The 10386-nt window shown below is 55.9% G+C and overlaps 4 protein-coding genes across 4 annotated transcripts; 1 reads left to right on the top strand and 3 right to left on the bottom strand.

The window, feature by feature from the left end:
* Positions 1 to 350: 350 nt before the first annotated feature.
* On the bottom strand, positions 351 to 1868 carry GGS23DRAFT_275794 (uncharacterized protein). The gene is made up of 2 exons (XM_051512488.1): positions 1190 to 1868; positions 351 to 1030 (listed from the first exon to the last, which is right to left on the bottom strand). The coding sequence occupies exons 1-2, from the start codon at positions 1719 to 1721 to the stop codon at positions 693 to 695; spliced, it is 870 nt and encodes a 289-aa protein (XP_051375242.1). The 5' UTR covers positions 1722 to 1868; the 3' UTR covers positions 351 to 692.
* A 512-nt stretch (positions 1869 to 2380) lies between these two features.
* On the bottom strand, positions 2381 to 7041 carry GGS23DRAFT_602849 (Hydantoinase B/oxoprolinase-domain-containing protein; the record flags this gene model as incomplete). The annotated part of the gene is made up of 12 exons (XM_051519383.1): positions 2381 to 2504; positions 2616 to 2978; positions 3069 to 3211; positions 3282 to 3701; positions 3764 to 4125; positions 4177 to 4305; positions 4356 to 4414; positions 4469 to 4541; positions 4599 to 6005; positions 6074 to 6675; positions 6730 to 6938; positions 6997 to 7041. 12 exons carry the CDS (start codon positions 7039 to 7041, stop codon positions 2381 to 2383), a joined length of 3936 nt encoding a protein of 1311 aa, XP_051375241.1.
* Positions 7042 to 7283: 242 nt separating this feature from the next.
* Positions 7284 to 8335, top strand: GGS23DRAFT_276025 (uncharacterized protein). Its single transcript, XM_051512490.1, has 2 exons — positions 7284 to 7580; positions 7647 to 8335. Exons 1-2 carry the CDS (start codon positions 7380 to 7382, stop codon positions 7998 to 8000), a joined length of 555 nt encoding a protein of 184 aa, XP_051375240.1. The 5' UTR covers positions 7284 to 7379; the 3' UTR covers positions 8001 to 8335.
* A 338-nt stretch (positions 8336 to 8673) lies between these two features.
* GGS23DRAFT_551004 (uncharacterized protein) lies at positions 8674 to 9323 on the bottom strand. Its single transcript, XM_051515325.1, has 2 exons — positions 9134 to 9323; positions 8674 to 9029 (listed from the first exon to the last, which is right to left on the bottom strand). Exons 1-2 carry the CDS (start codon positions 9194 to 9196, stop codon positions 8802 to 8804), a joined length of 291 nt encoding a protein of 96 aa, XP_051375239.1. The 5' UTR covers positions 9197 to 9323; the 3' UTR covers positions 8674 to 8801.
* Positions 9324 to 10386: the final 1063 nt, after the last annotated feature.

Genomic DNA, 10386 nt, shown 5'->3' with positions numbered 1-10386 from the left:
GCGGGCATAAACGCCGACGAGTCATGAGCACCGTCTTCGCTCCGCTACACCCAACGTGATGCCATCGTTGCTCGCGCAGTCGGCTTATCAAGAACCCCAACTCGAAACATAGGTGGTCGGGTCGATCGGTTGGCGGGCTGGCTATCTCACTCGCACGGATGATCCGGGTTCTTCGGAGGCATCCAAGGCGTACCGCTTTTTTCTATGATGAAGCCACACCCCGCGCAACGAGCTGCGAGTAGCGTCCAGGGAGCAGCACGGCTTTCCCGCCCTAGGAATATTTCGGGTGGTGTAAAGACACGCAGATACGCACGGCGCACCTGACGGTCTTTTCCCGCCGACGAGCTGCTATCCGCACCTATCAAGAAGCCCCGTGATTACCGGATGGGTCTCGCGAGTTGAGACGAGAAATGTTCGACACCGGAAGGGGAAGCGAGCGCCGAGAAACATATGGATTATCCTCGTATTTGATATCCGAAGGTTTCCGCGGACAGAGCCGTTGGGCCATCATGGCTCTGCCATAGGTACCTCTAGTTATCCCCGCGTAAGCACGGTATGGCCAGAGGTAGGCAAGTAGGTAAGTACAACAAATCAGAAGCCTCTGGACAGTCCGTGATTCTCCGAAAACGGAATATCTGGTCAGCGCTCTGGCGGAGAACCCGCGTCTGCCCGCGATCCCCGCAATGCCACACCTACGGCGCTTGGTAATCTACGCCCTCTCCGGCAGCGACCGTCTTTCGATTCGCTCTGGCCCCGGCATGGAGAAACCAGAGCCGTAGGGCCGTCAGGACGGTGACGAGCGCCCAGCGCTCGCCGAGGGACCCCGACAACGCGTCTCCTACGAACCGCAGGTCGAAAGGGCGCATCAAGTTTGTCAGCGTCTTATTCCACTTGAACACCGCGACGACGTCGTATCCGTCCTCGGTGGCAGCTGCCGGCTCCTGGGAGGGAGAGGCGGCGACGCTCTCCGGGTCTCGCCGCGAGGACAGGCGCAGGAGTTTAAACCCGCCTTCTTTGAGCTCGCCGTCGGCTGCGATGTCAGGAGCAGTTAGCAGAGACCCTTCATCCGTAACCCAAGCGTCTGGATTATCGACTATTTCCAAAGCCCTCTTCCCTCCATAGCCAAGGTACGGGCAACTGGGAATTGTCGAGCGTAGGGATACGAGAGGCGGTTCCCGGGGTTTCTTACCGCCCTTCTTCACCTTCCTCCACTCGAATTTCTCCCGCACCAGCTTGGCGCTGTGACTGACCTCGATGGAGAACTCGTAGCCGACTCCGGTTTCGCCAATGGTGTGGGCTCGCATGATCTCCGTGGCCAACTGTTTAGGATCCGCACTAGGCACGACCGGCGGCAGTTTCACGATGCTGTTGGGAGAGTACACGTCGAGTCTCGTCACCGTTCGCTCCTCGCAAGAGAAGGCGAGAACGGGGTCCTTATCGCTGGGGCCATTATGAAGCACGATGCGCGGCACTTCCCCGTCCCACCCCGCGTGCGTGGAGACGGCGAAGAGGCGGTCGTCGGGCCGCTCGCCGCCGCAGAGGTGGAACGTCGCGGTTATCTTCCATTGGTAGCGCGCCTGCATCTCGGGGGGAAAGGGGCGGTAGAGGCGGCTCGGGCCTGTCGCGACCGCGACATCGTAGTCGGGCGGCGCTTCGGCGGGCGGAAGGCTGGTCCCCGATGCTTCTCGGCGGTTTAGGTCCTCATCTGCTGGATTTCCCATATTCGCACCCGAATTGGGGGGTCGAGAATGGAGAACGAAGCCAAGGCGGTCTTGCGACAACCAGTATGAGGAGGGAGCGCTGCCGAGCGGGGCGGAGGACCCTATCGTCCAAGAATTGCCACGGAGAGGTGCAGGACCACAGGACTATTTGTATAGCGCCACGTGCAAATGTAGCAGCCCACACTTCGCTGGTGGGCGCTGTAAGGTTATATAGGCCTGTCTATGCAACGCATAGTCCTGTAGCTCGTACCTACAGGTGGTGACCAGGTCGATGAGCTCGATGGCACGCTGTTGATGGTGCCTAAATGTTCCCGCTCCATCGGCTACTTTAGCACAAGTTGCCAGGTACCAGAAAAAAGAAGTACCTACAAATATCCACTCCTCAGGTACCCAAAGGCACCTATAACCGGCCTAGACACCTATTCTGCCTCCCTACGCCTTCGTCCTCATTTTATAGTCCCCCTTACTCTGTGTTAGATACCGCTACAAGCAGCTTTGATCTCGTCTAGGGCGTCTGCGTAGGCGCTGAACTAAATACCTACGTGACGAGCCGACCCTGTGCACGTGTGGGTAGGTACCTGGTAGGTACCTCCCCTTCTGCCCCATCGGCGCTGCGCCATGCCACCGTAGACGAGTGGGACCGGGGAGGAGGGGTGATACTAATAGGGGCATCTAGGGCGATAGTGGTTAGGGGGCTGACTTAACAACAACCACTTCTTGGATGGCACAACACACACCTCTCTAGTCCACAGAATTTCGAAATATCCCGAATGCGCAAACACACTGGTGTCGTCTATTTATGAGCTCCCGTTGGCATACCAATTGACGCGTCCGTTGTCGAGCCCGTTGGAGTGCCCGTTGCCCTTCTCTCCTGCTGCGCCAGAGCCTCCCCACGCGCCTCCACCGGGAGTCTTGACGATGAATCTTTCGCCGGCCTGCAACTTGACCAGGCCACGCGGGCCGAGACTGACTACCCTCTCCCTCCCTTCAGTCTTCCTAACGATCAGATTCTCGCCCGGGGCCCCGTCCTCGCCGCCGTGGAGACCGTACGGCCGACTGACGCGCCGCTCCGATATCATCGAGAAGGTCAGCGGCTCCCGGCACTCGATCTCTCGCACGACGCCGTCGCCTCCCTTGTACTGTCCCCGCCCGCCCGAGCCGTGGCGGAGAGAGAACCGCCGCAGAATGATGGGGTAACGTTTCTCCATTACCTCGGCGTCCGAGATGCGGGTGTTAGTCATGTGGCAGTGCACAGCGCTGTGAGCCGGCCGGCTGGTTAGCATGCGTTCCGGCTAGTGTCGCCTCCCTTCTTTCTTCTCACTCTGTCGCGGGTCGCTTATGGCTTACCTCGCGCCGTTCCACCCGGGGCCTGCGCCCGAGCCACCGCAGATGGTTTCGCCGTACGCGAACTTGTAACCGTCCTTGGGCTTTCTGTCGCGGCCGCCGAAAAACCCCACGCTATTCATGCATCCTTGGCTTGCGGCGCACGCCTGGGAATAATACACGTTAGCTTTGAGTGTAGGCGCGGGCGAGCGATGCGGATAAGAGGCCAGGACTTACGTCGAATGCTCTGAGGATAACATCGACGATGCGCTGACTCGTCTGCGTGTTCCCAGCGTAGACGGCCGCCTGGTCGCTGGGATTCAGGATGCTGCCTTCGGGATTTACGACTCGGATTGAGGACAGGCAGCCCTGATTCAATGGTATTTCTTCGTTGATGAGACAACGCAAGGAATAAATAATCGCAGACAGGCAGATGCTCTTGGGTGCATTGTTGTTTCCGACCACCTCGGGGCCCGTGCCCGTGAAGTCGAAAACGGCGCTGCCGTCTGGGTTGATCTGGATTTCGAGCCGTATGCGAGTTCCGTTGTCTAGGCTGTCTACTGCGCTCAGATTCCTCCCACCCAGCCGTTCCGAGGTCCTTTGGAGGAACTTTCGCACTGCAACCTCTGCATTCGCCTGGATTCGGTCCATATAGAACTGGTGCCCGCTTGTGATTTAGCCAGAGTCAGGCCGGCCAGCTACCACGAGTACGCACTCACCTGGACAGTCTTGCGCCCGTACTCTCGGAAGAGACTTTCGATAAGTTTCGATCCCTTGACATTCGCGGCGACCTGGGCTCGCAAGTCCGAAAGGTTGTCGTAAAGGCTGGATGTCCCGACGCAATCAGGGAACTGTCCCGGCTCGTTGACGAGTATCTTCGTGATGCCCTCCTCGTCAAAACAGCCATTCGAAACGAGCTTGAAAGACACAATTCTCGCACCCTCATGGAAAAGGGAGGTAGCATTGGCATTGCCAGAAACACCCTCAAGACCACCAATGTCTCGGTGGTGGCCCCGAGAAGCGGTGTAAAATATAATCTCTTTACCACTAGGGTCAAAAACCGGCGTAATAACGGTGATGTCTATTGGATATCAACCGGAAATTCCGATAGCGTCGCCTCTTTGGTCCTTACCTGGCAGATGTGTCCCCCCGGCAATCGGGTGGTTTGAAACTAGGACATCGCCTGGTCGAAGTGCGCCACCATATCTTTCGTGTTGATACTTCACGGCATAGGCCATGCTTCCAAGATGAACCGGTACGTCTGTCAGAATTCGTTAGTAAGGACTACGATATTGCCCAAGGCCTCCTTACGTGGCGCATTTGCTACTAGGTCACCGCTAGGGCCGAATATCGCACAAGAGAAATCGAGCCTGGAGTTTGTCAGCGCACGGGGGGGAAAAACAAATGAGTCGACAAGTGTGCACCTTTCTTTGATATTGATGCTTACCGCCGTCTTCTGCAGTGTCCTACCCATTTGTTCGGCAATGGACATGAAGCCTGTTTACGAAATAATGAGCTCAGGGGCTACGGCCAGGGGTGGGGTAAAAGTCCTACGATGGCCAAATATGGATAATTGAACTGGATCTGGATCCGTCGATGACAAAGACTGGGGCACAGCCGTTTGGTTCTGGGAACCAACAGCGAGGACAACATGCTCCGAGAGTACCTTCGCGGTTGAGAACGGAGTCACGACAATCGTCTGTGTGTTGTCGATGATGATTCCCGGACCTTCGATCTGAGCGCCTCGTTGGAGATTTCGCAAGAGGAAGATCGGTGTATCAAGCCACCCGACGCTGGCAAAGCAGGCTTTCGTCAGCTTCTCGGGGGCTGTAGCTGGAACTGCCATCGTGTCGACGATTTCTCTGTACACGTTATGGGACGGCCGCTCGAATTCCTTCGCGATACCTCGAACACGAATGTCGTCGACGACGATGCTTCGCGACGGCAAAAGGAATGAGAACTCCTTTTGGTGAAGGTCTTCAAAGGCCCGCCTAAAGTCTCCATCGTCCGGCAGCGGCACCATCATTTGGGTATCAGTGCCCTCGTAGCGCAGATTCAAGAACTCTTGGGTTTTTATGTACTTCACAGAAGAAACCCCCTGCTGCAGAAGGCCCTGTGTGGCACGCTCCTTCAAAGTCTCAAACCTCTCCAAGATCTCGGGCTGCGATGACGGTTCTAAGGTAAGGGAAGAAGGCTCCTGGGCTTCTTCTACAAGGTTCGCGAGGGCCATTCCGTATGCCGACAGGATACTCGAGTATTTGTGAATAAGAACGGTGCCGATGCCTAGGTTTCGGGCAATGGAGGCCGCGTGCTGCCCGCCAGCTCCTCCGAAAACGGCGAGGTGATGAGCAGAAGTGTGATAACCCTTCCCTTCCGTTAACGCGCGAATGGGTCGACACATGGCTTCGTTGGCCACGGCCAAGAACCCGAGTGCGACCTCTTCGGGAGTCTTCTTGGTTGCCGACGCGGAGTTGATGGAGTCGGTCAGGTCTAGAAACTTACTCTTTGTGACTTTGTGGTCAAGGGGGAGATTCTCGTCAGGTCCAAATATAGCAGGGAAATACTCTGGAAGTAGCCGACCTAGGAAAAGGTTGGCATCCGTTACGGTCAGCGGACCACCTTTCCGATAGCACGCTGGACCCGGATGAGCCGATGCACTCTCCGGTCCGACAGTAAAGAGTCCATTCTTCCAGCCAAGGATGCTCCCTCCGCCAGACGCCACGGTGTTGATGTCCAGCTGAGGAGACTGTATGGTAACCCCGGCAGTTGTAGTTTCGAAAACGTGGCCGAGCTCGCCATCGTAGCGACTCACATCCGTCGAAGTGCCTCCCATGTCGAAGCCGATGACCGGCGTAGGGTCGTCAGGATGCCACGATGTTTTGGCATATCCAACCACGCCGCCAGCAGGTCCGGATAAGATAGCTCGCAGACCTGAGAATTTTTCAACGTCAACGAGCCCGCCTAGGGAGGAGTTACATCTCAGCCCGTGTCTGCGTGTATGGGAGTAACAGAAAATGGTTGGAACGAACCATCGCTCTGCATGAACTGGCATCTCGTGCTGCAGAGTCCATCTTTGAATCCGCGCCTGAAATTGGATACATATCTCCTGATCTCGGGGGTAAGATACGCGTCGGCCGTGGCGCTCATGCCGCGCGATATCAATTTTATCATCGGGATGAGACTTGCGGATGCAGATATGCTGGTGAACCCGACCTGTTGGGCAATGTCGCGGACAGCGTTCTCGTGGTCGGGGAAACTATAGCTGTGTGCGAGACATATACATATGCTCCGATACCCCTTCTTGTAGAGCACCTCGAGGGACTTCCTCGTACTGTCAATGTCAAGGGGCTTCAGAATGCGGATGATATCACCACTCTGGCCAACCCTCAATGCCGAGTCAGAGTTGACGTCGATGATGCCTTGGAAAGGATCTTTCGTCGAGTCTTCCATAGTCACTCGTTCTTCGACCTCGACGACCTCCGAATAGAGAACTTCAGGCTTGTTGATGGCGAGGTCGAAGAGTTTCGGCCGTGCCTGGTAGCCAATCTCTAAAGCATCACGGAAGCCCTCGGTGATTAACAGGGCGGAGCGTTCCCCCTTTCTCTCGAGAAGCGCATTGGTGGCAACCGTTCTGTTGCGAATTGTTAGCCGGAAGACCGTTCCGCGTGTTGAAGAGAGCACTCACGTCCCCATCCGGATGATGCCAATGCAGTCGGAGTTGAGCTTGGCATCTCTTGGGTGCGGCCGGCCCGTAAACGCCCCCAAAATTCGCCGGATGCCTTCGGTGGGTGCATCTTCGTAATTAGCGGGATCGACAGACAGCAGTTTTATCACTATGTCACCCTGGTCGCCGGCCTGGGGGATGCCGATGCAGTCCGTGAAAGTGCCACCACGCTGGATCGCGAGCCTAGCTTAGCAGACCAGGGGCCGTCGCGAGAATGGGGAGACTCACATCGATGAAGATATCGATCTTAGGCGCCGTCGTCGTATGTGACATGATGTTAGTCTGTTCAACAAGCCCAACCCCAGGTAGTTTTCAAGACTGCCAGGCTTGGCCAATTCCAAAGACGAAAGGCATCAAGAACGAATCACCGCGGAAGGCCCTCGAGGCTTCAGGCAAGCGCACTCCATTGTGTCTATAGTATGGGAACCTGATATAAGCGACGGGCACCTCCAAGACCCATATTGCTGCAACCGCCTATCTTCGGAAGCACCGCTACCTGCACCACTGCTCTCGTTATCTCGTCGCCCCTCGCTCCGGTCGAGTTAAAGCGTCGGGGTGTTGGGGTATCTCCTACGATTGCTTGGCGTCGGCTATCTGCGACGCTAAGTAACATGCCAGCCTATCCTCACACTCAATCTCATTGGAAGCATTGGGTCATCTTGCTGTTTTGGCCTTGGCGGAGTGGTATGGGTTGGGATTCTGCCATGAAGGAGACTCTCTGCCACCTCATAGCCCCAGCAGAGTATCGTCAACTCGGCTCAGCAGAAGCACAAATGCCTACCTACGTGAGATGCCGCAGGAGGAAGCAACGGGTAAGGCAACCAAACCCCGTCACTCCCTAGCCAAGGCAAGCTGAAATCCGGCCCGCCTGTTCTCAGTGCGACCTTCGCTATTTAAAATGTCCAAGTTGTGAGGCCGTTCGTGTGCTGTGTCTGGCCTACGATAGTGAGAAGCGCACTGAGGTTCCGCGTAATTACGGATCGATCCTCGAGGAGGTCGGGAGGCCCAAGTTCGAACTCGACGAGCTCAGGAGACACCGCACGTCGAAGGCGATGGTGCTCGCATGCGTCAAGGCCGACATCGCGATTCTGGCATCGCAAAGTCGTGCCAGGGGTTCGCTTCGCATGGCAGCGCCGCCGTCTAGCATCTCCTCCTCTCTTCCTCCCCGCCACGCGGCTAGCACATCTCAGACGTCTACTTCTGCTACTGAACGCCGCACGCGCCCATATTGACGCGATCTTAAGTCGGGGAGGTCTTGGGACACATTTACGACGCGTTTGAACCGCCGTACTCGGACTTTTCTGGAGTCGCCGACAGAGATCTATTCATCGCCAACATATTTTTCCCCGTCGGACTCTATAGTCTGCCAGTGACAGCGGGGGATAGACCTCCTCGGAGCGAGGATTGCTTTAATTCGGCTCTGCAGTGCCTCGATAGGTTGCTCTCATACTCGCCCAGCGTTCTCGAGACCCTGACCGTAGTCCTACTTCTAGCCTAGTATATTCCTCTAAATCCGTGTAAAGGAAACCTGTAGCAACTGAGCAGTACAGCGCTGCGCTTATGTATCGACCTCGGCTTGCATTGGGGGACGGAAGCCATCCTGGCCCTGCCGCAAAGCGTTCTTGACGAGAGGCGTAAGCTGTTCTAGCCGGCCTACCGTTTTGATCGCATCCTCGTTACAACTCTGCATCTAATATGGACCTCGGTTGAAGCGTGTCCATCGAAATACTCCGAATAACAGGAGAATCTCCCACCGCATACGTGGCTATCAGGTAACATTCAGAACATCTTGGTTTACTATGTCATTTTAATCATAATCCTCGTCGCTCACGGGACCGGAACCTACATAGCCTGAAGACATTATATCTTGCTCAGATGTCTAGGTTGCTAATATCTCCAGGACATAGTTTTATCTGAAAACCCGGTTCTCGGTCGAAATCCCATTTCCCTGCCCTTCAGACCCCTTCGGTAACGAGCAGTTACTCGGATTACTTTCCCCTTCCGAGAGGCGCGGACGCTGTAGGCAAGCTATGTTAATTTCTGTCTACAACGGCAACCTCTCCTTCCGACTTCCTCACAGCGCCACCCTCTGCTCCATTCGGCCAATGGACGACCGCCGGATACTGGCGCTTCTCAACGGCATCTTCGCCCTCAGAGAGTCTGAAGGATTTTGGCCGATACTGGGACCTCTTCACAGCATCATCTGCTCCGATATACAAGCCTGACCTCGCATATTGGCGCTCGGACAGCCCCGATGGGACCTAGAGGCGATGCATCGTTAGACTTGGAAAATCCAGCGACGGCGGGTAGACGGCACTTGGGTTACCACACAGGGAGAGGAGGGGGCGGGGGAGGAGAAAAATACCTCAACGGGAGCCGCCAGGGCAACAGTAGCTAGGCTGGTCAGGAAAAGAGCAGAGAAACGCATTGTTACTGTACTTGATGAAGGTTATAGTAATATCGATGTTGACTGGAAGCTTGCTCGACAACCAACCTCAACGAGCGGCGGAAATACGGCTTATTATACACTTCCGTCGACCGGACTCACAGTAGAGATGAGGTCGAGGCGATTACGTGAGTCGTGAAGCCCTCCGATCCGGCAACTGCCTAAAAGTTCTACATACACTTTACCCCTCGGTGCTTAAGCATCAGTTCCCTCAAGGAGCACAGTTGCTCTTAGGTGCTACCTAGTTACTGCCGTGATGCGTAGATCCTTTCTATACCAGCTATCCCAGCAAGCCCATAACTAATCGCCACATAATACGGCGCTGTCCACGGTTGCGTCGGGTTGTACACGTCCCCCCTGTTGATGGAAATCTCTTTTCCTGTAACTACCAACCCACGCTGGGTATCTGTTCGGACTCTCCTTTCCCAAGCAACCGCCTCACACGATCTATAGATCTAGATCGATCTGCGTAATGTTGCTCTGAAAACACAACAGCAGATGCAGGTGTACGTCCTAGAGGAGGGATCTTTTTGTGAGAACAAGGAGGGCGCTGCATAAGCCTGGTATAGTTGCATTCATATCACACTTTCCAGGAGGGGTGACGGAGAGGTTCCCACAACCAGGCAGCACGTTGACGCAACAAACTAAACATCAACAACATGCCCACGTGGAATGGACCGCGAGACTATCCTACGTAGGCGTCCGCGGTCCTCTTCGGTATCCCCGGGCGGTTTGGCATCAATCTGGTGTGGCCCCTCCTCCCTCCGCGATGTCCTCCCCACGCCCGCAGAGCCATCCCCGACGCGAGTCCCGGACAGAGAGAGAGCTCGCAGGACTGATCTGACGATCGCGCCACACAGAGATGCGCGGATCACCGCGGTGCAGAATGGCGATCCCCGGAAACCGGATCCGTACGTAGACAACCTATGCTCGGTGAGCACAACCAGCATCCGAGCAGGCCTCCGGAAATGCACTGCTAAGACACTTCCTCACGTACAACTGGAAGACGCTCCTGGTCTATTGGCCGCGGGGAATGTTGTCAAACCCTGAATTCCAGTCTGGACGAAGAATCCAGACCGTTCTCCTCGTCCAACGTTGCAGCGCGGTCCGCATCGTCGCCGGTTTTGCCTCCTCCCTCGAAGGCATCGAGATTTCGACGTCTATACCTCGAG

This window comes from Durotheca rogersii, assembly GCF_024521655.1.
Source record: "Durotheca rogersii strain YMJ 92031201 chromosome Unknown GGS23scaffold_3, whole genome shotgun sequence".
Taxonomy (NCBI): Eukaryota; Fungi; Ascomycota; class Sordariomycetes; order Xylariales; family Xylariaceae; genus Durotheca; species Durotheca rogersii.
Note: the sequence above shows the minus strand (reverse complement) of the source record. Positions and strands in the feature narration are given on the sequence as shown.